General features: G+C 42.4%; 1 protein-coding gene across 1 annotated transcript; it reads left to right on the top strand.

Moving 5' to 3' along the window:
* Positions 1-1,553: 1,553 nt before the first annotated feature.
* RP1L1 (retinitis pigmentosa 1-like 1) lies at positions 1,554-25,841 on the top strand. Its single transcript, XM_010085595.1, has 5 exons — positions 1,554-2,192; positions 17,687-17,852; positions 19,816-20,493; positions 22,144-24,446; positions 25,074-25,841. Exons 1-5 carry the CDS (start codon positions 1,554-1,556, stop codon positions 25,839-25,841), a joined length of 4,554 nt encoding a protein of 1,517 aa, XP_010083897.1.
* Positions 25,842-27,862: the final 2,021 nt, after the last annotated feature.

Genomic DNA, 27,862 nt, shown 5'->3' with positions numbered 1-27,862 from the left:
CCCAGTAGTTACAATGGTCACAGAACTAATCCTACAAAGAATAATTCGCGAGTAGCGTGGCTATTTTCTTGAAACCAGAACTTTGTCCAGCTGCTGCAAGATGTGTTACCAGGAGCAAAGTGGAGGAAATATATCATTAGAAATACATTTATTGCTTTCTAACAAATTCCTGTGCAAGAATTTTTTGAAGTTGCCATAGAAAACTGCAAACAACTAAGAACACAATTTGGAAAGTAAATTGGATGTAGGTGCTTGTAGCCAGAACCATCTTCTGCAAGCTACAAGACCAGCTACTGGGTTCCCTTCTAACAATTCAAAAGGTTTGTTGCCCACGTGTGTGCAGAAGCTTCTGATCAGAAGATGACATCTCTAAATGCCATTTTGAGAGTCTCCATCTAAGTTTGAGTAATCAATGCAAAATGAACTGTGGAATCACTGTTCATATTAATGAAATAGACATTTATAGTACTCATTATAGCCAATATTTTATCAGTTGTAAATAGTGTTGAGTTTTCTGCTTTTCCCATGTCAAAAATCAAGCATTCTTTTTTTGGCATAATAGTATATGGGGTCAGAATTTTTTAGTGATTGACTTCCAAGACAATGCATCCGATAAGGGCAAGCAAGAAAGCGTAGACTCCAGACTCTTTTCCGCATGTCTCCATCATAGCAAACACATTAAAAACAATTGTGTTCCAAAAGATGAGTTTCAACCTCCAGACTCAAACACCAAAGTCAGTTTAGCTTTAAAAGTGAAGAACACCAGGTACTCCCACATAAATTGGACAGATGGTTCTCCTCACTCTTGTGCTTACTAGGCTGAATTAAAATTTTCCCACTGTTTAGCAGAAACAACTTTTGCAGTTCTGTTTGAGGTCTTGTGATATTTCTTACCGTATTTGTCTGCGTAACTGCCATGGATTTTCACCCAGACACTGTGGTGCGGCCACATGCAGCTCCTCTGAAACCAAGCTACCCTGCGTCTCAGAACGCTCAGGAGTGGTTGTGTGCGACAATGTGCAATCACTACATGAACAAATTCTGTCTTGTTTTGGTTTTATTTTGTTATGCACCAGTTCACAGGGTTAAAGAGTTACATGAGAATCTCAGCTCTCTGCTTGTAAAAATAAAACCAGAGTAATCACTGGCTCTGATGGTTTCAGAGAAAACCTCAAAAAATAGAAGCAAGGAAGATGCAAAACTCAAAAGGACAACAATACACAAATATGACTTTTTGTGGGTTTTGCTTGGGGTCTGACTCATGCTCTTTGTGCCTCTGGGGTGTCTAACTGAGTTCTCATTGGCATCTGCAGGACAAGGGTGGTTTATCTGTGAGGAGCAGGGTTATGGCTACTCTTCCTGCTGCGTTTCCTTGTATCTACCCGAGAGAGTGAGTTCATAACTCCATGTGGCACGATCTGCTCTTGATCTAGCAGAGATGTTAAAACTGTTGTGAGGAAAACAAATTTTGCTAGTTAGGCACTGATTCCACATGATTCAAACAAACCTTATTCTTTTTTTGCTTCTCTTGTAGTTACCTGTAAGCAAGAGGGATGACTCAGGTGCCTGCTGACTACCTGTCAACCACCAGCTCCTACAACTATGAGCAGCCCCTTCCCTCCGTGGCTCGGACAAGTGCCGTCACCAAGGTACCCCCAGCCAAAAAAATAACCTTCTTCAAGAGCGGAGATCCTCAGTTCGCAGGAGTCAAGATGGCCATCAACAAGAGAAGCTTCAAGAGCTTCAATGCACTCATGGATGACCTCTCTCATAGGGTTCCACTTCCATTTGGGGTACGGACCATCACCACTCCACGAGGAATACATTGCATTAGTGAGCTGGACCAGCTGGAGGATGGAGGGTGCTACCTTTGCTCCGACAAGAAATACGTCAAGCCCATCAACATTGTTGCTGGGGGACACAGGCCAGGCCCTCCACGAAATGGTCGTCCCTCCAGTACCTTGAGAAGAGCAGTTCAGGAGGCCAGGCTTGAAGATTATTCCACACCTTTCCCTCACCACGGGCCCAGAATACCCAAGAAAATCACTCTGGTTAAGAATGGAGAAAGTGGTTTTCGGCGCTCAATTATCTTGAACCGCAGAAACGCCAGGAGTTTCAAAACACTCCTGGATGAGATTTCAGAGATCCTGCAGTTCCCAGTGAAGAAGCTCTACACCGTTGATGGGAAGAAGGCAAGTATCTCTGGTACCTGGTGCTGGTCAGGTGTTCTAACGGGTGTTATCACATCAGCGTTTGCATTCCCTGTGATGCAAATCCTTTAACTCATGGGGCTAATAGTTTACCCACACTACCTTAATCCTTTGGGTTTGTGTAGTTAGTGTCACATTAGGTACTTCCCCATTAATTACATGAAGGGGTGACATAGAAGAACCTTGTTCAGCCATTCAGTAACCTCATACGTCAGATATTGTTTTAGGTCAATGGAAGGCAACTTCTGACAGAAGTCCAGAAGCTCAATGTTTTGCAACTGAGTATAAAAAAACCCCCAAAGAAACTTATACTAATGGAGTTTCTCACCTTCTCCTGGGATGCATGTCCCAACAGCAGCTTAACCCTTCTGTACCTAACAACCAGGAATTCAACAGAATAAGACAGCCCTTGGGTAGCATGTTGCAGTTGCATAGTTCCTAATGGAACAGGGTCCTGATCATGGTGTGGGATCCTCAGCATTACGGTAATATAACTAATAAATGCATAAGTAACTGGAGTATGAGTGGGATTAGGAGATGCATTTGTGTTGATGATTTGGTGACTGTGCCAATTGGGTTGGACTCTTATAACAAATTCAGGGCATGACGGATCCTTTGTTCTGCTGTTCCCAAAGGAATTTCCTGACAAATGTGAGATTCTCCTCTTTTCTTCATCTTGTAATGTAGACTAGCCTGTACTTCTATTTCTTCTGAAGAAATCTCATGTGTTAGCCTGACTTGTCCCTGGCAACACAGCCTAGTGGAGCAGTTCGCCTGCTCCTTGCCACATTTTCCATCCTTACAGTTCTGTGTGCCAGCTCCTCAGCTGTAATGTTACAACCCTTTGTGAGATCACTTTCTGAACCAGATGACTGAAATGACTCGGGTTCAAATGACTGACAAGAAGGGAAAAAAATTGGAGGAATATTTTTAACCCAGATAATTTTGACCTGGCACAGAGACAGGAGCGTGCAACTATGAAGAAGAGCAGAAGGGGATAACGGTGCCTTAAGCCATCTTTCCTGGTAGAGGCAACATGTCATATCATAGTGCTTTCGACTATGCCCACCACTCTGGAAAGAGCTTCCTGTTCTCAGATGGAGGATCCAAGGAAAATGTCTTTCCCAAACATCCTACTGCTACAGACTTTATGGCCTAAGAGTCAGTTGTCTAAGTCCAAGATGAGCAAGCTGGCCACCCTACTGTGGGATTCATCTTTTCTAAGTACGTCTAGAGCCTGTGTTTCTCTTAATGGGAGAGCAGAAAAAAATGGCTTGCTTATAGACAACTGCATGGTTCAGTCCTGTTCAGTCCACATGGAGATAATAATCTTGTGTAGTGGTAGTAACTTCCTCTTAATGTCCATTTTTGAAATTTTTCATCTGTTTCTCTAAAGAAAAGATTTGCCTCCTACTTCTTAGTGCAGTCTTAAAGTTCTCCTCGTGATTCTTAAATGAGTTTCCCACAATTTTCCTTCTAGTCATTATAAAGCCTTTTCTACCTAGTCGTTATAAACACTGATATTTTACCTGGGATATACAATAAATACACGCTCAGTAAACACAATATCTTCACTTTCATTCATCCCCATCTTTTTTTCCATCTAAATACAAGTAGTTATCTTTTACATTTTCAGCTCTGCAGTGGTGATCATCCTGCCTAAAGGTCTCTATTCTTCCAGAGTCAGATCTCATCCCAACATGCCCAGGCATGGCAGGACATGGCTGGAATGTCATGGTTATTAACTGACCAGAAGTGGTCACTGTGGAGTATTTGAAGCTGACGGCACCTACTGATGCTCTTTGTTGCAGCTAGATTATCTTCTCTGGTATGCTATATAGTATTTGAAGCTGACGGCACCTACTGATGTTTGTTGCAGCTAGATTATCTTCTCTGGCATGCTATAGAATAGAATAGAGTAGAATCATTAAGGTTGGAAAAGACCTCAAGGATCATCAAGTCCAACCATCAACCCAACACCACCCAACCCACTAACCCATGTCCCCAAGCACCACATCTACACGTTTCTTGAACCCCTCCAGGGATGGTGACTCCACCACTTCCCTGGACAGCCTGTTCCAATGCCTGAGCACTCTTGCAGTGAAGAAATTTTTTCTAATCTCCAGGCTAAACCTCCCCTGGCGCAACTTGAGGCCATTTCCCCTTGTCCCATCACTTGTTACTTTAGAGAAGAGGCCAGCAGCCACCTCAACACAAGCTCCTTTTAGGTAGTTGTAGAGAGTGACAAGGTCTCCTCTCAGCCTCCTCTTCTCCAGACTAAACAACCCCAGTTCTCTCAGTTGCTCCTCGTAAGACCTGTGCTTCACCAGCTTTGTTGCCCTTTAGAGTTGCCCCCATAGAGTTGAAGATTATCCTCTATGTAGTGATAATGATATCTTCCACAATAAATTCCAGGGGTCCTACAGAGACTTTTTCTCCCTGCCTTTTTTTCTCCATGTCTTCCATCTGCAGAAATGTGGGTGTGGATCAAACATCATCCCATAATCTCTCCATAGTCCCTTGGGTTTTTTTTTAATATGAAAATCTTCATTGCCATCTTGTCAATAGGCAGTTCATTTTTTGTGCCTTATTAATTTAATTTGCACTCCTTTTATTCTTGTGTAGAATATCGCAGTGACAGGTGACTGTGGGTCCAACCTAATCAATGTTATCCGCTTACACATAGCTCAGAAGTGTGTGATTATTAGTATCTTTTCTGGGGAATCTTTTAAAGTGATTTTTTGGCTCTTGTGGTGGGTTGACCCTGGCTGGACATTTTTCAATCATAGGTTGGAAGGGACCTCAAGGATCACCTGGTCTAATCTTTCTTGGCAAAAGCGTGGTCTAGCCAAGATGGCCAGGCACCCTATCCAACTGAATCTTAAAAGTGTTCAAAGGTGTCTCGAAGCTTCATATTTCTTGGGTTTTTCCTTGTTTCTCATATTATTCTCTTTGAATAATAATTCAAATTGTCTTTTAATAATTTTGTTAACTTATTTTATCACATCTATGTCTAGCCTTATTACAGAGGCCCCTGTTTCCTGGAAAGGAGGCTAGGAGCGGGAGGAACAGTAACTTTTGACATTCTTTTCCAAGATTTGATAGATTAGCTGAATTAACAGGAAGATTCTTTCCTAAGCAATGCATCTGGACTACTGCTTGATTGACTTTCTATTTTCTGGTTTAAAATAACATCATTCACAGCATCTAAAATTAAGTTCACAGTTTTTGCTGGCAGTTCTTCCTTGATGTCTTGAAAACTGAACAAAAAAAAAAAAAAGGAAAAGTTTCCTCTCCTACATGTGAATCAATATCTTCTATCAATGAAAGTGCTATTCGTAAATCTGAGTGTTGCCCCTTCAATCTGCTTTTGTTTTCTTCTACTACTATAACTCTGCATGTATACTTGAATCTTAAGTTAAATCACCTCTGCAGCATAATGTGTGGTTGGTATATATTGTTCCAGTGGCTCTGGTTTAATTTCTTTCCCATTTTGTTGAGTAATCCAGAACATTTCAATATTACAAGTCTTTGGTTTACTCCTATACTTTTATGTGGGTATAAACTTAGAGACACACATGGAACAGCTTTCTTGTTTTGTGTTCCTTTCTTGTAGTATTGATTTGAGAAAGCAGAGAAAAGAGTTTTCTTCCTTTTGTAATCTACCTTGTCCACAAATGTTTCCAGTAAACCTCTAAGTTTAATTCAGTTATAACTCACGGAGAAATAAACTTTTTGGACTGTGAATCTCACTGGTTTTGCACATCAGTACATTTTCCTCTCCAGACAAAACTTGTATCATTTATTTTTATAAAGAGGCAGACAGATCTTAGAAACACCAGAAATCCTCACAGGCCATTAAACTATAAGAAATGATGTGTAGGATTACGTGACAGCAACTGCGCAGTAAGAGAGGATTTCCCTTACAAATGGCAACTATCCAAGGTCCACCAGCTGAACAGTCATTAAAATTTCTTTAAGTCACAGGAATTCATCAACGTGACTATGTGTCTAGTCACAGATGTCCTGATTTCTGCACTTACTCTTGAATCACTAGGCCTTCCTTTTACCGACTGTCTTGAATTAAAACAAAAACAAATTCTTCCTTAAAATCCAATACTTCTTGTATGGTGTATGAAACCACATTGTGTTGTGGCAAATAGTCTACATAGTTTATGGCTGCTAGTGGCAATTACCATGAGCTCCTGGGATGGGATTTATCAACCATCAGAAGAGTTTTCCAAGGGATGTGGCTACTTTTATGTTTGTTGGCATCAGGCCAAGACTTAGATGTTTTTTTGCTTAGCTTATGGCTGACCATAAGTTCTTATATTTAATGAGTGAATCTCATCCAGTCTGTTATGTAGGAAGACAGAGTAGGTGACCAGAAAGACCCTCTTTTGCCTTGGACTCTACAAGTGAGAACATTGCAGAAGGAGCACGACATGCAACCAAATTTCCTTGAGGGATCAGACAATTACTGTGAGAGTTAATCAGGGGAGCAATCATGAGGTAAGGAATGCTTCCTCAGGCACCACTAACTGGAGACTGTAGAGGATTAGTTATTAGAAATTCCTTGGGGTAGGGACCCTCATTTTTCTTCTGTGTTTATGTAGAGTTTGGAATGAGACACGCTAGATGCTGTGGCACGACTGACCCTTCTGGGTCAAATCAAGCCATCTTTGTCATCGGCCAGTTTGTAGTAGTTTTGGAGAAAGACAGAAGGGCATATATGAGGTGATTCCCCAGTGTACCTTCCTAGTCTTCAGCAACCTGTAGGCTAAGATCTTCCAAAGCCAGAAGCAGCACCATGGGCTGCGGGTATTCTAGCAGACTGAATAGCATCACGGCACGTACTCTGGCCCTGACACCAAATGGCACTATCTCCACACACCCATACTATGTAGCTTCCAAAATAGGGTCTAATTCCCCCAGTCTCCAGAATTGGGTGGCCACATTCGAGGTTTCCTTTCACTTAGGAAAGCAGCGCACCCTGGGGTGTGCTAACTCCCAGATCTGCCCAGGAATTGCTTGGGAGAGTGCTGGTTGATCCAGTCTTTAAATGCACCAAAGACCATTCTAACAATTTAACAGTACAGGCAACTCTATTCCAGTGCCCTGGATCCAGAATTTCTTAATTTATTGGTAAAGACAAAACTCTTTTATTTTGTTATTAGTAAAGGTATTATCCTAACTATTATTACTAAATCATTCTTGATAATAACGACTGCATTTACGGTGACCTCAGGGTGCAAGGCCAGGAAACAGGCTTGTCTGACATATTTCCTGACTCAGATTTACACATCCATAGAGCCATTTCGAGGACATCTGTAGACTGCCCGCAGGCATCCTCTAGGCCACTCATGTTTGGGCTATCTACCCAGCTCATCTGTCTTAATGACAGGTGTCATCGAGACCCTGTGGAACTTTAAGAGGGAAATGGGATACACGGAGGCAAATGAGCTGGTTTAAAGTGTGGTGTGTAAATATAAACAATAAGAGAAGAAAGGTGATAATTTCCCTCCTTGGGATAGTTAATTTTTCTGCTTCCATGTTGACATATTCACGTTGACATTTTGTTTTGTGCTGTGCTCAGGTATGAATAATTGCAACCCATTTCAGCCCCTCATCTGGTGCAAACCGTTGTTATCAAGTGAGCTGTACCACTTTCCACCCACCATGTGTGTGACTCATAGTCTAAAAACAAACCACAGGTTTCAGGTTCAATATTCTCTGATTCCGTGCCAAAACCACAATGACTCCAATGAGATTTACACAAGCGATCTGTAAACCTCAGCAAAACTTTCCATGAACCTGATCCATGAGAAGACTCATATCCAGGTGTGTTTTATGAACCTTTGAGATGCCCTGAAATCATTTGGCCTGGTGCCTTACAAGATGTAGTTCAATGGACCCCATGTGGTAGCCACTTTCTTATCTAACATATACCGAATCTAATACTTTCTTATCTAACATATAGCAAATGCAAATGATTCCCTTAGCCTGAGGAGATTTTGCTCTTTCAATAATAATGTAGCAAAGTGTAATTACTTTCTAATTCTTTTGAATTTAATCCAGGGCAAAGACATTTCTAATCGTATTATTCAGTATATGAAATAATAGTTGTGAACATGATGCTTCTCTTTATTCATTTGCCTAGAGTAGAAAGAATAGCAGAATTCCACCCTCTTCTGGAAAAATTGTGAATTTTTTTTAAGTACTTTAGATTAGAAATCAGTGTTTCCGCAAAGAATTTTTGCAGGAGAGGCAGGGTTTTTTTCATGGGGAAATCTACTTTTGCAGTGCAAAATTTTGAGCTTTTACCAATGATGGAAGAGGAAAAGATAGCATGTTTTGCATTTTCATCAATTTGCTTCTTCCTTTTGGCCCTGAACAGGGAATTCAAAGGATTCTGTTATGACTCTTAGCAAGGTCTGCTTCTCTTTTGACTCACATCTTTTCTAAAATAAATTGTTAGCATCAGGAGAGCTAGACAGCTGAACAGCTTTCCAGCTTTCACATTCATACTACGGACTTTGCAAATTGAGAGTGAAACCCTGGACTCAATAACAAGAAAACTATTCAATTAAGTAGTTTTAGATAAATGTGTTTCTCTTTATGCTCTGAGCTTCTGGAGTCCATAGGCTGTATCCATAGTGCTCAATGAAGCACAGTGCACAAATCTTTAAATTAAGAGGCACCTGGGATGATAAGACCATGGAACAGTGCCATATGGATCTATAGGCTTGATTTAGAAGCAATAGGGTTTAAATACTCAGTCCCAGGTCCTACAGCTAGTTGGAGCACCTCTTTCCACCCACAGTTTCCTGCAGTAACTTTTCATCCATCGTGATTGGAGCACCTCTTTCCACCCACAGTTTCCAGCTGCAGTAACTTTTCATCCATCGTGTAGATACTCCTCATATAAAAAGAGTAAGCTTTGAGCCCTTCTAGTCTAGGAGAAAAGCTTGAAGTCATGAACCATATCCTCCCCACTGACTCAGTCGCCACAAGGCTAATCACAAGAACCAAATGCTTAGCATTTTTTGAGACTTGTCAATTTTTAAGCTAATCCTGCCCTCGGAGAGGATAAGGGCTGGCACTTGGGGTGGGGTGGGTGTTAGCCTGACTCATGATTTTCAAATGCTGATGTTGGATGGCCTGGACTTGATGAGCCCAGTGCCAAAGGAGCAAGTGGCCAACTCTGGTTTCAGTGAGGGGTTGCAGCATGTCAGAAGGTGGAAAATCTGTGCAGCAAAAACTTTATAAGAAATGTCTTCCTCTCTTATATGTCGAAATTTGTACCCTTAACAGCAATCTTCTGTTTCTCTGGCTGATTTGCAACTGGAACAGTCTCATACCCAATTTTGAGCTGATGGGGTGGGTGGGTAGGGAAAAGGCCACGAAAAGCTTGTATATGAGGTGAGTGCAATGTGGGGACCTCCCCAACTCCATCCAGCACTCAATGGAAGTCCTCAGGAGGACACTCATAGTCTTCATCAGGAAACATCCTCCACTGAGGCAGTAACTGTGGCATCCCATATAGATCCTAGCAGCCGATCTTCCAAACTGAACCAGGCTGTAAATCAGTTTTCTTCCCCTTTTTGTCCTCTTCACTTGTTTCTCAAAAACTTTTCTGCTTTTTTTCTGCCTTTTTTTTTTTTCAGTCTTTCCTCTTCCTTCCTCTTTTTCTGTGCTGTATTTCTCTTCTGCTGCTACCCAAGTGATTTCCAAAGGCCACTGAATTTCTGGCTGCAGTATTTCTCCTGATCTGCTGAAGGATGTGTCCATCCAGATGATTTCCAGGGCTACACTCAGAACATTTTCTTTATGCATGTGCAAAGTGTCACACAGAGGGAAAAGGCATCTATGAATACTCCTGGAAAAGCTGCCAGCAGTGCAATAGCTAAGCACAATTTTTGCCTGTGGTCGACTGAGAAAGCAGTGCAGTGTGTTATTCCTCTATCTTTCAGATATTTTCCTTGGCTGTCTGAGTGCTTCATGGCCTGATTTCCAGATCGCAACTCCCAAAGCTATCATTTTTCATGCAGCTTTACATGGTGGTCAAAACAGAAAACTAGACAGCTCATGTCTGAGCAGTTCTAGAAGATGCTGATGGTTTTACAAGTGTTGGTATGACAAATCATCTTATATTCCTGCATTTCAGCATCTGAAGCAATGGACTGGCCCATATAAGCATCAAATAAAGGTGGCAGTGTGTAACTGATGTTTAGTGGATTACCTGCTATTGCAGGAGCCTAGGACACTGGCATCTGTCCTGCTTCCTGCATGTGGATTTTGAGACCTGAGGTTTGATGTGGTGTGTAGACCACATGAGTTTTGGTGTGCTGTGGGAGAGGAAGGGATGCTGCGTATGCTCTTCTAGACTAATCACAGAATCACAGAATGTTAGAGATTGGAAGGGACCTCGAAAGATCATCTAGTCCAATCCCCCTGCCGGAGCAGGACACCTAGATCAGATCACACAGGAACGCATCCAGGCGGGCTTTGAATGTCTCCAGAGAAGGAGAATCATTTGAGTGCTACAGTTTGCAGAGGATTAGGTCCATTTCTATGCAATGGTTCCCTGCTTTAAGTTCAATATTGGTTCTTGTTCTGCATTCCTTCTGATGTGATGGGGAGAACCTTCTGGCTGCTCATCAAGTACACACCCGTGCCACGTCCACCAGCCTCTCTGCAGATGGGAAAAGAGGTGTTCCGCTGTGGTAGGGCGTGGGGGAGGTTGCCCATGCTGATGTTAGAGAAAGTGAGGTCAAGTAATGCACTTTCCTATACCTTCCACCTTCTTTTCTTCCACTAATTCGCTGATACGTATGTGGGCAGGGAGTGGCAACACCCTGTGATTCACCCTCTGACCAACAGATTAGCATAGCTTTAAAAAACCACTCCCCAGCAGAACCACTCTCTCATGCCTCCAGTGCAAAGCCTGAGGAGGGAAGGGCAAATGGGTTCTTTGCACGAATAAAATAGAAAAAAATTCATTATTGTTAAACCGAGATAGCCCAGTTCAGAGCCTGGATCCCCCTGGACTGAATGAAGTACAACTACAACACAAAAGGGCTGTTTGCACTCCAAAGAGTTGTAAATATGAATGAAACACAAAAGGGAAGAAATGAAAGAGCACAAGGAAGCGAGGCAATGAGTCAGCATGATAGGCAATGAACTCAGCCCATTAGCCTCTTCTTGAGCATATCTGTTATTGCTTTTCCTGTTTCTCCCTTGCATCTCTACACTTCTTTGGAAGGTAGGTTAGCTTATGGACTTGTGATCTCAACTGGGTCTTGCATTATCTCCCCATTCTGGCTTTCTCTCCCTGATTCTTTCAAGTGTCTTTGGTTGGCTAGTAGCCAGCAGAGGACAAACAAAGGGTGTTTCCTATATTTTACCTTCATCAGAAACTGGTATCTATGTTCACCTTCTGCAGTCGGTAAGGTTTACAAAGGTTCTTTCTTCTCTGGGAAGAACCAGAGCATAGCATGTTCCCCACAACAAGCAACAGATTCCTTATTTTAGAGTTGTTATGTTTGTCTTTCTTCTGTTCAGGTATCGATGACAATTTATTATTAATTGTGTTGCAGTAGCACCTAGAGGTCTTTGCTGAGATCACAGCCCCTTTGTGGTAGGTACTGTACGGTAACATTCATGGAGAGAATCCATCCTCCAATGGAAAAAAATATATAGTTCAGAAGAGAGGATGTCCTTTCATTTCTACCTCACACATGGTGGCCTCCCCACTGGGGCTTAGAGTAATGTCTGTGAAACATTTTTATTGGAAAGAACATTTAGCTTTTTTGAACCAACCCATATGTGACATATCCCACTGTGACAGGCAGTTCCTGGGGTATGAGGTAATGAAGTATGCAAGCAAGCAAAAGTTTTACTGCTTTGAAAAATCACAATTTTATTGTCAGAAGTACAAAGACTTCAATGAAACCTAAAGACAGAGCTGACATTTCCTTGGAAGAGTCTGTACATATAGGTTTAAAGCACAGCAAATTGAAATTTTTTTTTTCACAAGGCAGTACCTGATCTTTAAGACACCGTAGTGGTTTGTGGGCAAGAAGTTGATTGATATGAACAAAAATACTTCAACTGAGGCAAGTACTGGCAATAAGTTTTCTACTTTCTGGTCCAGAACTTCACTCACAGTCTCCATAACTCTCTTGGCTCCTGACCCAAAGTCTGTAGAGGTCATCAAGTGTCTCTCTCCATTGGTTACAGTGGGATTTGGATCAGGTCTTACAGTAAGATTGAGAAATGTAATTTCGTTTTCAGGGGTTACACAATAAAACTTAACTGGAGTCTATTTCAGCCCCCTGAGTGCAGACTACTAGAGATTGTTCTCTGTAAACTTTGCTTAGTGGATTTTGTCTCTGAATTTCAAGTGCCTTAACTGCAAGCAACGCTTCCCATGAGCTCATATGACAGGGTAATTACTTGGAGGGAACTCAAAGGAGGTCTTGAACAGGGCCTGAGAGATCCAAAGGATCTCTTGCCTAACCCATCAAAGATCTTTATCATAAGCTGTTCATTTTCTTCCATTTTATTCTTGACTGTTCACTTATCATAGATAAGTTTTGAGATTCAGCTTGCAAATGAAGACACTTAATTTTCTAACTGTCTTTAAAAGAATATACTAGATATTTCCTGCTCAGATTTCAGGTGATGGTCTGGTGGGGCATAGTCTTTTATCCTGTCTACCATCCTCATGCACATATTAGATACTCCAGAACATCTCAGATTGCTCTAGGTATCTATATTTAGACAACTGTGTTGAGATGATTGGCTTTCTCGCTCGGCAGTGAAGGAGGCAGGTATGTCCAGTGGGAGACTTACCAACTGTACCAGTGCCTTTCTTGGGGTGAAATAACCTGTCCCCGAGAAATACTGATTGTCCCCCACCAATGTACAAGAAGCCTAGATTGTAATAGATGACTTACAATCAAGTGTGATGAGTTAATGGAGAAATGATAGGGCAGGGCATTCCCTTCTCCATCACAACTCCATTAGGTGGTCACTGGATTTTATGCATCCACAATCACTTCCCTTTGGTTTTTGTTGCTAAATTGGACAGAGATGTAATACTGTTTCCTTGCAAGATGGTATCCCAGCACAGGTGCTCAAGAATCTTGCCATGGCAGCCAGAGGGAAGTGGGGAATCTGTTTACCAGAAGGATTTCCTTACAGGCTACTGCTCAGAAAAGTTAATGATGTCTCTCAGCAAACAAAGAAAACATTAATGTCAGAAAAAGTCTGTGCTGAAAAACCAGTAGCACCATTTTATGTCACTCTTCCTCAAGCTGATGTCTATATGAAAATAACAACCACCTCTCTCCTACAATAAATCAGAGAATCACATTATTGCTTGAGGTTGGAAGAGGCCTCTGGAGATCATCTCACCCAACCCCCTAATCAAAGGAGAGTCAACTAGAGCAGGTTATTCAGGCATCCAGCTGGGTTTTGAATATCTCCAAGGGTGGAAACACCGCTGAGCAACCTGTTCTAGTGTTTGGCTACCTTCACAATGAAAAAGGTTTTTTCTTATGTTTACATAGAATTTGTTGTATAAATAAATAGATAAATAATCCAATACAATAAAAGTCAGACAACAATGGCCTCTAAAGTCCTGAATTTTCACTGACTACAAGGAGTTTAAAAGACCCTTTAAAATAATTGAGTTTTTACTGCAGTGATGGACTCCATGCATCAGGCCAGACCGATGATATTTGACCAGACATGCTCTATTACTGATTTAACTTACATGGGGTTTATGCCACCTGTGATATTATACAGATGAAGTTAATAACAACTGTATTCCTAAAATAGCAAATAATAGCAGTGACTCATGGAAATAATACAGCATTCAAAAAGGAGCACAGCTCAGGGACCCTGCAGACTGACCTTCAATATTCAGCTTCCCGATAACTATAGAGTGGTCATGTTGGCTGGAGTTAATCTACCATAATTCAGATGTCTACATCTCTCCTCATCGTTCCAAGGTGCTCTTATATCAGGGGAGAAAGAGTCCTCTCCAGAGCATGATCTGTCTCACAGTAGGAGAGATGTACAGAAACTGCCCTTTCCACATGGACTGTACAGCCTTGGTTGACTAGCTCAGTCCTACAAATCTAACTTTTAGATGTCCAAAATCTGAAACAAATTCTAGTTATTATCCTCCTGCCCTTTGTTTTCAACATTGACAGAAGGATGCCTGTTACTTGTTCTTCACAACTTATCTAAGGGAGATGATGACAACATGTTCCTTTATAGAAATTGTTTATAAAATCTCTTCACTGAAAGGGTTGTCAAGCCCCTTCTCAGCACAAATCCAAAGCACAGCCTCTCACTAGCTACTATGAAGAAAGTTAACTCTGTCCCAGCCAAAATCAGGATGTCCACAAAAAGAAGCAAATCTAAGAAGCAACACATGGACCTCATCCTGGGACATGGTGAGTGAGCTGCAAGTTGCTAAACACCTAAAAGGGGACATACTGTTTAGAGATAATGTAGCACTAGTGGAAAAAAAAAAACCAAACAACCATGTTGATTGCCCTGAAGACAGATGTCCTCTGGATAGCCCAGGCAGCAACGTGTTGTTGAGAGGATGGGATTCATGCAGCAGTGTGGGAAAGCTCTGTGCTGGGCAAACTGAGAGGAAGGGTTATCCCAGCTCCACAGAACTGTACAGTTCTGGCACAATGGATGTTGCATTAAAGCAACTCAATGTCAGAAAAATGATTTATTTAACTCTTAGGGAACATTCAGTTGTATTTGCAAGCACCAAAATGTTTTTAGCAATGAAGCATCACAAAATACTGAGCTCCCAAATTGAGATTACTTTCTACAATTACTAGTTCAAAGAGATTAAGCTTGCAAGAGATTATGAAGAAAAGCTATATTATAGGTATAAACGCTGCTAAAGACTTGATGATGCTAGAAATACATGACAGAACCTCTGTTTTATGTCACATAGCACAAGTATATTCCATATGAAAGGATTTGGTTTGTGCAGTATATATATAAATTCAATAACTCAGCTGGCTCAGCTCCATTGATTCCTGCAGTCGTGTCATTCACATCATCTATTTTCTGTCCACACAACGCAGCAGTGATGAGTGTGATTGAAGTATCTATATACAGGCACAGTACCATGTGAGGAGGTGTCCTGGGTAAAAAATAGCTTTCACTGAAAAAATGTCCTTTGCAAATAGGAATAGTTCCTAAACTTCGTGGGGTTTTAGAGATAGATTGTTTTACATTAGGTTCGAAAGGGATTTCAGGTCTATTTTTCTTTCTTCTCTTCCTCTTTTTCCTTTTCTCTTTCTCCTTTTTTATTCTCACCTTTTTGCTACTTGGATGAGGACACAGAAAAAATATATCACTAAAGGAATAAAAAATAACAGGGAAGTAAAGAAGGAAAAGAAATATACAGGGGGCAAAAACCTACTCAAAATATTTTCTTTATTAAATTATAGGCTTTCTATAAACCTTTTAAGCGAGCTGGAAAGATGTTTTCTTTCCAAATATATGGGCCAGAAGTGGATTTATTGATAAATGACAAACAGTAGACATAGATAGACTGAAACTTGTGGGTTATTTTCTGTTTCATGGTACTCATCAAACAGACTCAGCAGTTTTCTTGTTTTACACACAGTGGTGCTTAATGTAAGCTTTAGAGAGCAGACGGTGGGTTTTAATAGCAACAAACTCAATGGGCCTCAGGTCACAAGTAGTGTTATAATGCAAACAATAAATAAAAAATTGTGGGAAGACGATGAGATTTTAGTGTATTCCCACAAAAAAAAGTTGATATCATATGCTTCATTGTAAGAAAAATTGCCAGAAGTGTGTAACTGGATCTTGAGTGTACTGCCATCTGTCTCTTATTCTTTCACCCTCCAGACATTCACCCTCCTCTGATTTGCACAGGACCCAGCACCTCTTGAACCCCCAGTGACACTAACTAATCTCAGAAAACCCCAGAGGCATTTCACAAAGTAAGGGCTTGGGCTCTGAAGGGGGCATGGTTCTTCCTTCCTTTGCTATAGCAATATTTAGCGAATGAGGTCCTTTCCTCACGTGCTGTTATGCCAGGCACGTGTGACAACTGCAGGACTGTCATCGCAGCTCCTCGGAGATTTGTTCTCTTCCATACTCTGTTGCTAGTTGAGGGGTTGATGATTAAGTGACACATGTTCTCTTCCATACTCTGTTGCTAGTTGAAGGGCTGATGATTAAGTGACACGGCGAGGTCAGGGTGCATCTTATGGACAAGATAGTGCTAACATCTTGCTAGCCCACTGCATGCAATGCAGCAACTTGGTCTGTCTTGCTAGCCCACTGCATGCAATGCAGCAGCTTGGTCTGGTGGCAGGTGTCCCTGCCCATGGCAGGGGGTTGGAACTTGATGATCACTTGATTCTATGATTCTATGCTCTAGAGATGTTCTCCTGATGTGGCAGTCTGAGGAGGAAGGGAGATCCTAGCTGGACTGTGGAGACCCAGCTGCCAGGTGTTGGCTACTCTGAAGCCCTCTCAGACATCAAGAGGGCCCTCTCATCCTTTTGGAAGCCATCAAGTGGTTTAACTGGGAGATTAACTTCAGTCTTACAAATAAGGGATTGTAGAAGCAAGATGGAAGAGGAGTCCAGGCTTTGTCTAGCCAGTGCTCATCACAAGACTGATTCCAGCTCCTTTAGATCCAAAGCAAACATTGTAGCTGGTTAAAAGTGACTTTCTGTCACGTCTAGCCCTGCTCCCTGTTCCTAACTGCAGTTGACATGAGGGCTTGATCCAGCAATGGGTGGTGAGGTGAAGATGGAGAGGTGGTGTGTAAGCCTGGGTTCTCATGGAGGAACGGAGAGTCCTTCACAGACATGTCCCACACTGAGGGACAATGTCCCACATTGTCCAGCATTGAGGTGATACTTGAGGTAACATTTGAGACAGTATTTGAGGCAATATTAGGGGAAGTTGCAGTTCTCATCCTTTCCTGAGCAGGGGAAGGAAGAGAATTAACAGTCAATCTGGAATGCAGAACTTATCAGGTAATAATTGCTGTTCCGTGAACAAATTAGAATTAAAGAGCATAATTCTCTATAAGGGAAACCAAGAAGCCTACTGTTCTGCCCCCTTCCTCACTACCACATTGATCGTGCCTAAATCTTTCCCAGAAGATGTAAAACCTTCCAATAAAGAAGATATCTTCTCCCTTAGGCAAACTCTCCCACCCCTTCCCTATCTTGTGAGATCTGATCAAACCACAGCAGAGCTCCTCTTGCAATGGAATTACGCTGCAACAGGACCTCCCGACAGGCTCTGGTAGACCCTGAAGTCCTCCAGAACCGTGTTGATTTTATTTTAGGTGACATCAAAATGTCAGTTGATTCTGGTCCTGGAAGAATCTAGTTCTGGTCTATCAGCTCATGGTGACCCAATTGCTCTTCTCCTTCTAGATTGACAGCATGCAAGCTCTGCTTCACTGCCCCAGCGTGCTGGTGTGCGTCGGCCGGGAGCCATTTAAACCCATATCGATGGAGAATTTGAGGAAGCACTCGGTGGAGAAGCTGCCTGACCTGGCTCCCCATTCCAACGGCAACAATGTCAATGAAAACAATGAAAGTAAGGAAAACTCTGGGGCGTATTGCACAGTCACCTCCAGGCCTGTGTCCCACAACATGGAGACGACAGGCACCTATTGTGCTGACCCAATGTGTGCAGATTTCATATACAAAATGTACTTCCCTCTCTCTGCCTCCCAGGCCTTCCCATCCTCCCCTTCTTTTTCTCTGGTTTCCTTCTAGGATTTCCTCCCTGCACCCTCTAGTCTTTCTTTTACATGCTCCCCGTGTCTGGCTGACTTCCCTTCCTCTTTCATATCTCTGTGTCTCCTTTTCCTTCCAGAACTCCCTCCTTTCCTGTGTCTGCCTCTGAGACTCCCCAAACCCTTGAGATTTCCCACGAATCCTCTATCTCCTTGTCTGTCTGTCATATAATGTCTGCACTCCTGCATTTGCCTGCACCAGGACTAGAGGATGCCCTGTTTTTGTTGGCAGGAGACTCAGTTTCTCCTGCAGGTTACAGCTGCAGTGTAGCCCTTTGGGAACAAAACATGTTTTTGTGGAAAGATTATGTTCAGGAAGGAGTATGCAATGGGTTATTCAGGATGATATTTCTTAGGCACTTCATCATGAGTTGTCTAAGGTCACAGGTATTTAAGCCAGCCAACCTCAGTAACCTGTGAAGAGAAATTTCCCATTTCATCTCACCGATATTAGGGATTTGTTTTAGGGTGAAATGAGGTGTGCTCTGGAGGTCCACCTGTTTCTCTACATGGTCAATACCAGGAGCCAGGAAAGATTCACTCATGTGTTGACGACTGGTTGTAGAAACTTAAGGACAGAGGCATGCTACACTCACTGCCTGAGACACAAAAAATGGGAGGGAGCCATGGGAATAAGCCGATGCTCTTTGACCATCAAGAAACTGAGCAAACACGTCAGTTCAAATGCATAAGGGTGGTTAGATAGAAATTATCTCATGTGTTATTGATCTTGGTTGGTGTGCTTCCTGTTCAGTACTTCCTTCCTAAAATGCCCTCCATTCAGCTGTATATCCACATGCCCATGGAGGCATGTGGTTGTCTAGATACATAAAAGCAAGCTTTGAGCAAATATATGTATTAGAAACAAGATAGATGCATATCTTGCAAGACAGAGTCATAGCAATGTGCTCTGCTTGAAATGAAGGGTCTAGGACCTCAAAAATCTATGCAGATCACTGCACTGGGCCATAGAGATGTGCTTAGGATTACAATTCTTAAAAGTCCCTTACTTTCCTCATAACTGCCACTCTTTCTCTTTGTAAACATCACCACCTTACAACTCCTTTTCCATTTGTTCTTTATGTTTTAATAAGCTTTATAATTTTCCATAGTGGCACATCCCTTCAGGGACTGAGTCCTGCTCTGGTCTACATGGCCCCACTTGTGTTTCCTGGAATGTGAATGGAGAAGTGGATGATGCACAATAAATATGTGACACTTGACCTCTAGCTAAGGAATAGGGTCACTTCTCCATGTATTTTTTCCCCAACTGAATAAGAAGGATGAAAACTTGCACAGCTAAATAAAGGGATATTTGCAATATGATAAAATACAGAAATTTAAGGACTAAATTGCTTTGTGTATGTATTTTTTTCTTCCTAGCGTACACATAATGCAACAAAAACTGTTTGTGTTTCAATTTAGATTTAGTAAAATAATAAAGTTAAGCTATAGAAGATTTTAATACAGACTATTCATTCAAAACTTAACATTTACGGCCATTACTTAGTCAAAGCCAAATTTTCAAATTGTATAAACCAGCACAGGCTTAGCTTTAATGGAATAATATTAGTATTCACTAGTTTGAGGGTTTGATCTGTATATTTTGTGTCATCTTGATATGAGTTAACACTTCTCTCCATCTTTCTTTTCTTTACCTGTTTCAAACTCCAGTGAACTTTGGACTGAAAGCCAAAAAAAGTGTTATCCACCCACGGTCTGCATCAAGCAATAGGTCAATGAGATTTTCCTTATCATCAGAAAAGTCCTATCCTAATGGTCTCGCTGCCTCACCAGACAATGGTGCACCTTTCCCACACATTTGCTCGCACCCAAAACCCGGAGACCTGGTCCATTCCTTGGTCAACGATGACATCGAAAAACGGGTACATGTCAACAAGGATGGTAGCCTGTCTGTAGAGATGAAAGTTCGCTTCCGCTTGCTAAATGATGAGACTTTGCAATGGTCCACCCAGATTAAAAAGTCCAACCTGATGAACCAGATGCCTTGCGAAGAGTCGGGCGTAGAGGAGGACAGTGGAGTAGACCCCATACAGAAAATGAACCCAGAAGCCAGCTCAGAGGCAGATGAGTCATTATATCCTTGTGATATTGATTCTTACATGTCAAAACTTGAGGAATCAGAATGCGATGAGGCTCATTGTCATAACTGTGGCAAGAAACACCAGGACTATGACATTTGGAAAAATCCTATGCACACGTCCCAGAGGGAAGAGCCCAGTGTACGAAGCACATGGCACACGCGGTCGTCCTGCTCCAGCACATCTTCAAGAAGAAGAATAGTCCACAAAAAAATGGCTTCCATGGATAGCCTCCACACCACATCCAGTGAGGAATTCTCTGAGCGCATTGTGCGAGAATCCTCATCCTACTCAGAGACTATAGAGAACAGAGTGGCATATCGATCCATCAAAAAGTGTACGTGTCGAACTGATTTGTCTACAGGTGCTTCCAATGGAGAAGACCAGCAAGAAAACACTCGGACAAGCACGAGCAACAGTCAGAGACCTTCATCCTTGGGCTTAATGTCCCATTCAAGCTGTGAAAACAACCTGGATGCTCAAGATGCCCCTGAAGGTCATGAGGCCAGCAAAACCAATTCACAAAATGAAGAAGAAAGTTGTTTTGAAGTTTCCTCTGTGAAGTGCTTAAAGGATGACGTGGAAGAGGTTGAAAGCAGCAGAGTTGGGAGTGTCATGTCAAGGTCATCTCTGCAGTCCAGACAGAGCAAGAAGAATGTATGTGAGGAAACAAGTAGCGTGGGTAGGAGCATGTCTTCCTCCAGCCTTCAGAAGGCACATCAAGAAGATAATGGTACATACTCCACTCCTGCCTACAGTGTGCACAGCAAGTCTAGTAATGGTACTAGACAGAGAGCAAAGAGTGAACAGGATGACCATTCTGACGACAATGCAGTGGTCTCCTCCTTCTCCAGTGAGTCCTGCCCTAAGAAAGAGGGTGAAGAGGTTGAAGGAGAACAAGAAGAAAGTGAAATCAATGAAGTCAGCTCAGTGTCAGCAAAAACAAAGCCCAGCAAATCAATTAGAGATCAGAGCAGTGAAGGTGAACGATGCTCTACGCAAGGAACCCTCCATTCCAGAGCTAGTGACAGAAACAGCAGGAGAAGTGACAGTGATGAAATTGTTCTGTGCAATGCCTCTTACTCTTCCACAGGATCCAAAAAGAGCAGACACAGCCATATTCATTTGGATGCACAGTCTGAAATGTCTGTGTCTTCACTTGAATCCACTCGGGTTAAAAAGAATTCCCTACATGCAGATGATCTGAGATCATGCAGCAGGGCATCTAATTACTCCAAAAGCTCATATGAAATCAAGAAAAGGTCTATTGGAGACCCCACGTGTCATAACTCAGGATCTTTCCACTCAAACATTTCATCTACCAGTGAAGTGGAGGCAATTGCAGGTGTTACTGAGGAAAAAAGCTTGAAAAGTGCCACCAGTGGCTACAGCGAATCCTCAAAAGGCTCAAAAAAGAGAAGTCATAGAGAAGAAAATAGCAAGCCATCATCCCTCTGCTCAAGTGTTTCAAGCCTTAATGGAAAAGCTGGAGAGGGTCATTCCAAGATGAATTCAGAGACCCCTTCTTCGAGACATGGAAGTATGAGTGAGAGTGTATGTTCAAAAGGTGAGCTCTTAACTGAGACTGGGACGAGGAATGGAAATCCTACAAGTGTCTCTTCAAGAGTCTCTTCAAAGTCAGAAGTAAAAGATAAATGCTTGTTGATACAGACATCCCAAGAAAGTGATGATAGGTGTTCACAATCAAACATGTCTCAGTCTTCAAAATCAAGGCGTGTAAAAACTAGAAATCTTCGTGTGAAGATGTCAAACTCCAGTCGAGCATCATTATCTGAGACTTTGTCGGTCTGTAGTATGCATTGCCCTGCCCCACCAAAACAGAAGCCAAACAGCAAAAAATTACAGTCAACCATGCTGAAGAATTCCTCCATTAGCAGCATAGGTACTGAATCGGTGCTGGCCATGGGAAAAGAGCTGAAAGAAATTTTGGATTCCTCCAAAGCCACTTCCTATGGGTCTAAATCAGCTGCAACCGAAGTAAAAGATCAGAAGAATAAAGAGATTGATGACTCTTGCAACAGGAAAGTGGATGAGGAGTTAGAAGGCACAGGCATGCAGGAGGAAGGGAGTGATTTGATGCCATCTACTCTACCAAATACATCTCCAGAAGAAGTTGTGCAAGAATGGCTAAGTAAAATCCCTGCAGAAACATTGCTTATGAAATATGAAATGGAGGATGATGCAGAAGAGGAATGTATAGAGGCAACCACTGAGGTATCATGCTGTACAAACGCTGAGGAAATCTCAGAGGATGAAAAAGCTGAGAAAAAGAATGTGGAGGAGGCTGAAAATGAGGCAAAGGATGAAGTGGGACAAGAGACGGCTGAAGGCCCTGCTATTAATCAAGAGGATGAAGAATGCATGGATCAGGAAAAAATCTCAGAGTCTGAAGCTGCCAAGGCTGACCAGGCAGAATGCATGCAGTCAGTTTCATCCAGCCAAAACGACAACAGAAGAGACCTACCAGCCTCTGTCCAGACTTCCGTCCAGATCATGAAGGCCTTGCTCGGTTCAAAACATGAAACAAAATTTGACCGATCAAACAGCTTGCCTGAAGTGTCCCCCACTATGGGGAGAAAACTGAGTAACTCTGCCAATGTTTTGATTACTTGTCTTGCCAGTCTCCAACTCCTTGACGAAGAGTCAGAAGATCCATCAGATAAATCAAAACGTTTGAGTAAGCCAAGGTATATGGAGCTGCTAAATATTTTTCAAGCCCTGTGGTTTGGATGCACAGCTGAAAAAAGTGGTCCGAGTTCAGGTCAAGAGGCATGTGAGCAGGCAAAGACAGCCTCTGTGTTTAAAGTCCCAAAATCTGTAGATTACGACTTCACTCCCATGTCCTCCTCTGGGGTTGATGTTTGCAGTGGCTCTGGTGGTTCGGGAGAAGAGAGTACAGCTGGTGCCAGGGACTGCACTTTAATGGCACAGAAAGCTGCTGAATTCAAACCAGCTGAACAAGTGGAAAATGTAGAGACTGGCAATGAGCTGGCTGAGGCTGAGGAGCAAGGTAAAGAGGAAGAGCAGTCATCTCGACCTTCGACAGCCTGCTCAAAATCAAAAGGTGAGGAAAAAGCACAGTCTGCTAGACAGGAATCTGTAATTCAGGAGGCAGAAGAGAATAGGGAGGATCAGTGCAGTAACTGTGAAAATGGTCAGGAGGAAGAGGGAGAAAAAGAAAATGAAGAAAACAGCAAATTAGCTGAAAATGGAGAACAAGAAGGAGCTGAAGCTGTAAATTATGAACTCACAAAAGAAAATCTTACAGAGGAAGCTGCTCAGCTAGCCACTACCAATGACACAAATGTCAATGATGTTGACTGTGGGACAGAACTGAAAACTGATTTGGAAGAGCAACTTGAAAAAGTGTCTCCAAATGACCGAAAGCACCATGTCAATATGGCCACCAGTGTGGGCACATCCCTTGTCCAGCAAAATTCAATGGATCCAGACCCAATCTGGGTCCTGAAGCTGCTCAGGAAAATCGAGAAGGAGTTCATGGCTCATTATGTCAGTGCCATGGATGAGCTCAAAGTGAGGTGGAACCTGCAGAACAACCAGCAGATGGATGAAATGATACTGGAGCTGAAGGAGGAAGTGAGCAAAAGGATACAAAAAAGCATAGAGAAGGAGCTGAGGAAGATCAAAGCCAGAGCGGGGAAGAAGACACCAAGACCTCCAGATGAACCACTCAAGCGTGAGTCAACGCTCCAAACCGAGCAGAGGAGACTGCGATTGCAGACTATGCACAAAAAGTCACTCTTCAGTGACAAGAATGGAACCCAGAGCAGGCTAGAGGACACATCAGACTTATCACTTGAGGTAGATGAAGATACAGCATTTAGTGCAGCTTTTGAGGTCAGTATTAGTAAGCAAGCGAGTGAGGAAGAATACTGCCCATGTGACTCTTGTTTGAGGAAAAAGATAGCTTCCAAGTCCACAAGAAACCCAGTGGTGGCCACCAATGCCCCAGTCATGAAAGCATTTGATTTACAGCAGATCCTGAGGTTGAAGAAAAATGATGAGGAAGCCAGTGTCTCAGAAGCTGCCCAGGACATGAAAAAAATTCCCAGCAGTTCTGTGGAGGAAGCAGCAGAAAATGGCAATGCAAATGAGAATGATGAGGGTGAACTCCAGCCAAGTGGAACAGAAGTGGAGGGCAATGAAGAAATGGAGACGGAATTAAATGAAGTGGGCAGCTCATTGATGAACGGAGACACAGAAGGAGCTGAAATATCAGGCAGTCAAAACTGTGAGACAGAGGATAAGGTTAATGATGAAGAAAACAAAGAAGAAGAAGAAAAGGAAGAAACAGAAGTGGGAGAAGAAAGGAAAGAGAGAGAAGAAGAAGGAAAAGAGGAAGAAGACAAAGAGGAAGAAGAAATTACAGAGGCAGAAGAAGAGGAGGAAACAAAAGAGGATGCAGAGGGAGAAACAGAAGAGAAAGAAGATGAAGAAGTAAAAGAGGAAACAGTAGAAGAAACAAAGGCAGAAGAGGAAATACAAGAGGAGGAGGAAGAAGAGGAGGAGGAAAAGGAAGCAAAGGAGGAGGAGGAAGAAACAAAAGAGGAGGAGGAAGACATGAAGGAGGAGGAAGAAGGAACAAAGGAAGAAGAGGAAGACATGAAGGAGGAGGAAGAAACAAAAGAGGAGGAGGAAGAAGGGCAAGAAGATGAAGAAATAACAAAGGAGGATGAGGAAGCAAAAGAAGAAGAAGAAGAAATAAAACAAGAGGATCAGGAAGCAGAAGAAGAGGAAGAAAACCCAAAAGAGGAGGAGGAAGAAGCAACAGAGGGAGAAGAGGGAGCAAAAGATGAGGAAGAAACAAAGGAAGAGGAGGAGGAGCCAAATGAGGAAGAGGAAGAACAAGAAGAAGAGACCCAAAATGAGGAGCAGGAAGATGAAGAGAAATCTGAGGCTGAGGATGAAGCTGACAATGAAGCTGAAGAAGCAGAGGAGCCAGAGGATGAGGACATTGGGGTTGATGATGAGGAAGAGAGATCTGAATGCAGAGGAGATGCTGAAGGCTCTGGAACTGACAACAATCTGGAAGGAGATGCTGCAGAAGGAAGGGAAGAAGCTGAGCAACATGAAGCTGAGGCAGTGGAAGATGCAAATCCAGAGTCAGAAGATGAGACATGTCCAGCTGAGGAGGAACAGAACAGTGAAGGAGGTGACAAATATGATGAGAATGATGAGGAACCTACCAGTGATGGTCCTGACAAGGCACATGAAAAACACAAAGGCAACAACAAGGTTTCTGAGAAAGCCTTAAGGGCCAAAGGCAAAAAAACCAACAGAAGGCTAGAGACTGTGAACAAAGCAGCCGCCTTTTCTTGTTATTCTTCCATGGGAAACTTCTCACAGCAATCCCAGAAGGGGTCTGAAGATGAAGGTGAAGAGGAATGCAAAGATGACAATAATGCCACGAACAACCAACCCAATGGAGAGGTTCAAAGTGATGAGAGCAGCAAACAGCCACAGATGTATCCTGACAGTGAGGAAGAAGAGGACAAAGCATCTTCAGGCAGTGATCCTTTGGGAGATGAGGACCAGGCAGATGCTGAAGGTGCAGATCCAAAGGAGACTGAAAATACTGATGAACTTCAGGCTTCTAAAAAGAAAAACTCTGATGAGATTGACCAAGATGACCTGGACTTCTAGAACTGTTTATAAAAACCTGGGTTTTTTCTTTCTTCCTTTTTTTTTTTTTTTTAAAGTATAATTTCATTACATATTACAGTATCTCCAGTGAGTTAAGCCATCATAACTGGCTTTTCTTCTGAGCTAAATGTGGTAAACTTGATCTTGAATCCTGTGAGTAACATTGCAATTACCTGCCCTCATTTCTAGAGGGCTCATAAATTCATTAAGATTCAGTGGTTTCAACAGAAAAGTGGTTTGGAGAAAGGGAAGGCTGTTTTGTTTGTGATACTTTCTTGTTCCCACTCCTGTGATCTGTGGCTCTGCTGTGATCTCTGAGTGATTTCAGGATGCCTTTTGTCTGTTGCATGCCATTTTCCTGGAAAGATTGCCAATCCACAGAAAACTTGACAAAATCTGGATTCATTGCCAAAGTCTGGTCAGAGCCCACAGAGATGTACATTCATTTTCCCCCCTACCCTACCCTGCCCTACCTTACCCTACCCCACCTTACCCTACCCCACCCAGAAAAGGAGTTTGAGGTATCAAAGCCTTTTCCCCACTTTCCCTATTTTATTTTAGTAGAGGCTGAGATCATTCCTCACTTTAATGGAAATCCTCAGCCCCCAGAAAGGTCATTCCAGTAGATCTCTCCTCTTCCAGTCCTCCCATTTGTACTGTGCTCATCACTGTAGTATGTAGTCACAGATAAAAAAGATGAGTTAATTCACCTGTCAGGTATCTGAGAAGTGGCTGAATGCAATATTGACCAAATTAGAGATAAGTCAAGTCCACTTCCTTGTGGTTACCTTTACTATGCCAATGATCGTATCTAAGCACTTTACAATCATCTGGGACCCCTCAAATAATTTTGTACGAGGCCCTGTTCCGAAGCTAATAGGCTTCGCAATTCCTCAGCGCCTCACCCTTGGGAACAACCAGTAATATTTAAACTAGTTTTACCTTTAACATGGAAAAAGTTTGGGCATTTGTCCTGCAGCAAACAACTGGAAGAGGCTCAAGCATTTATTGGACAGACTGGACTTTACAAACTGCAAACTTCGTTTAACAACTAGTTTCTCCTGGTTTATATCCTTTTTGCCCTGAGGCAATATATAAATTTCTGAATAAATGCCCAGCTAACGCCAGGAGAAGTCTGACCATGCCTCAGTTGCATGCATGTATAAACCTCTTTAGGAAACAGCCCATTTGATCAATAATTTTTAGGGAGAATAAAACAGAAAAAAACCAAGAGAGGGTGAAACCAAAATGCCTTAAATTTCATGGTGAAGAAGTATGTGTGTAGTATGGTTCCAGGTTTGTGAAGGTGCATACAGACATGTTGAAAAAAAATCAATATTCAAAATAAGCAATTAATCTAGTTATCATTTTAAGAATCAATTTCTTAAACTCCAAGCCAATGAATTAATTTCCAGAGATCAGATTCATTTCATTCAAATTAAGAATTGGGTTAAAATCCAAATGTGGATACTTAATTTGATGTGTCTGAGAAACAGAAGTCTATGTGGAGTGGAGAGGTAGATCTCAGCTGAGCTGCCCTCACAAAGGCTTACAGTGCCACTGAGACCCTCCAGGGAGTCCAACACAACCACACCATCCTCATGACACAGAAGTTAAGAAGTCTCTGGGTCTTCCTAGAAGGAAGGGCAGCACCATCTGTTACCCTCATGCGGATGTCTTGGGTTTCCTAGGACATCTCAGGTGGGACTACATCTCTCTTTAGATGACACTCAGTGGAACCATGACTGGCTCAAAGTTTGGTATCTTGTCTCATCTGATAGTTTCAGTTCCATGTTTTCTCTGCAGACATTTCCAGACCTAAGATTACTAGTTTTCAGACAGCTTAGGGTTTATGTACTTGTTCAAACACAGTTGAGAGGGACTGGGGAATCCAGTATCGCGTCCCAGTGTTGGTCTGAAGGGGTGCAGATCTCCTGTAGGTCCAGAGTCATATCACAAGTCCCTTATAAACGTCAGGGATGCTCCAGAGCACCTTAAACTGCATTATTCATGGATGTAAA

Source organism: Pterocles gutturalis, unplaced genomic scaffold, assembly GCF_000699245.1.
Source record: "Pterocles gutturalis isolate BGI_N339 unplaced genomic scaffold, ASM69924v1 scaffold11210, whole genome shotgun sequence".
NCBI classification, from domain to species: domain Eukaryota; kingdom Metazoa; phylum Chordata; class Aves; order Pterocliformes; family Pteroclidae; genus Pterocles; species Pterocles gutturalis.
Note: the sequence above shows the minus strand (reverse complement) of the source record. Positions and strands in the feature narration are given on the sequence as shown.

Bases quoted from the DNA above. Each gene is read 5' to 3' on its own strand.
- RP1L1 (XM_010085595.1), top strand. From the start codon at position 1,554: ATGACTCAGGTGCCTGCTGACTACCTGTCAACCACCAGCTCCTACAAC. The intron at 20,494-22,143 runs GTACGTGTCGAA...GGTCTAAATCAG, and splicing joins ATATCGATCCATCAAAAAGT to CTGCAACCGAAGTAAAAGAT. The intron at 24,447-25,073 runs GTTAATGATGAA...AATGAGGAGCAG, and splicing joins ACTGTGAGACAGAGGATAAG to GAAGATGAAGAGAAATCTGA.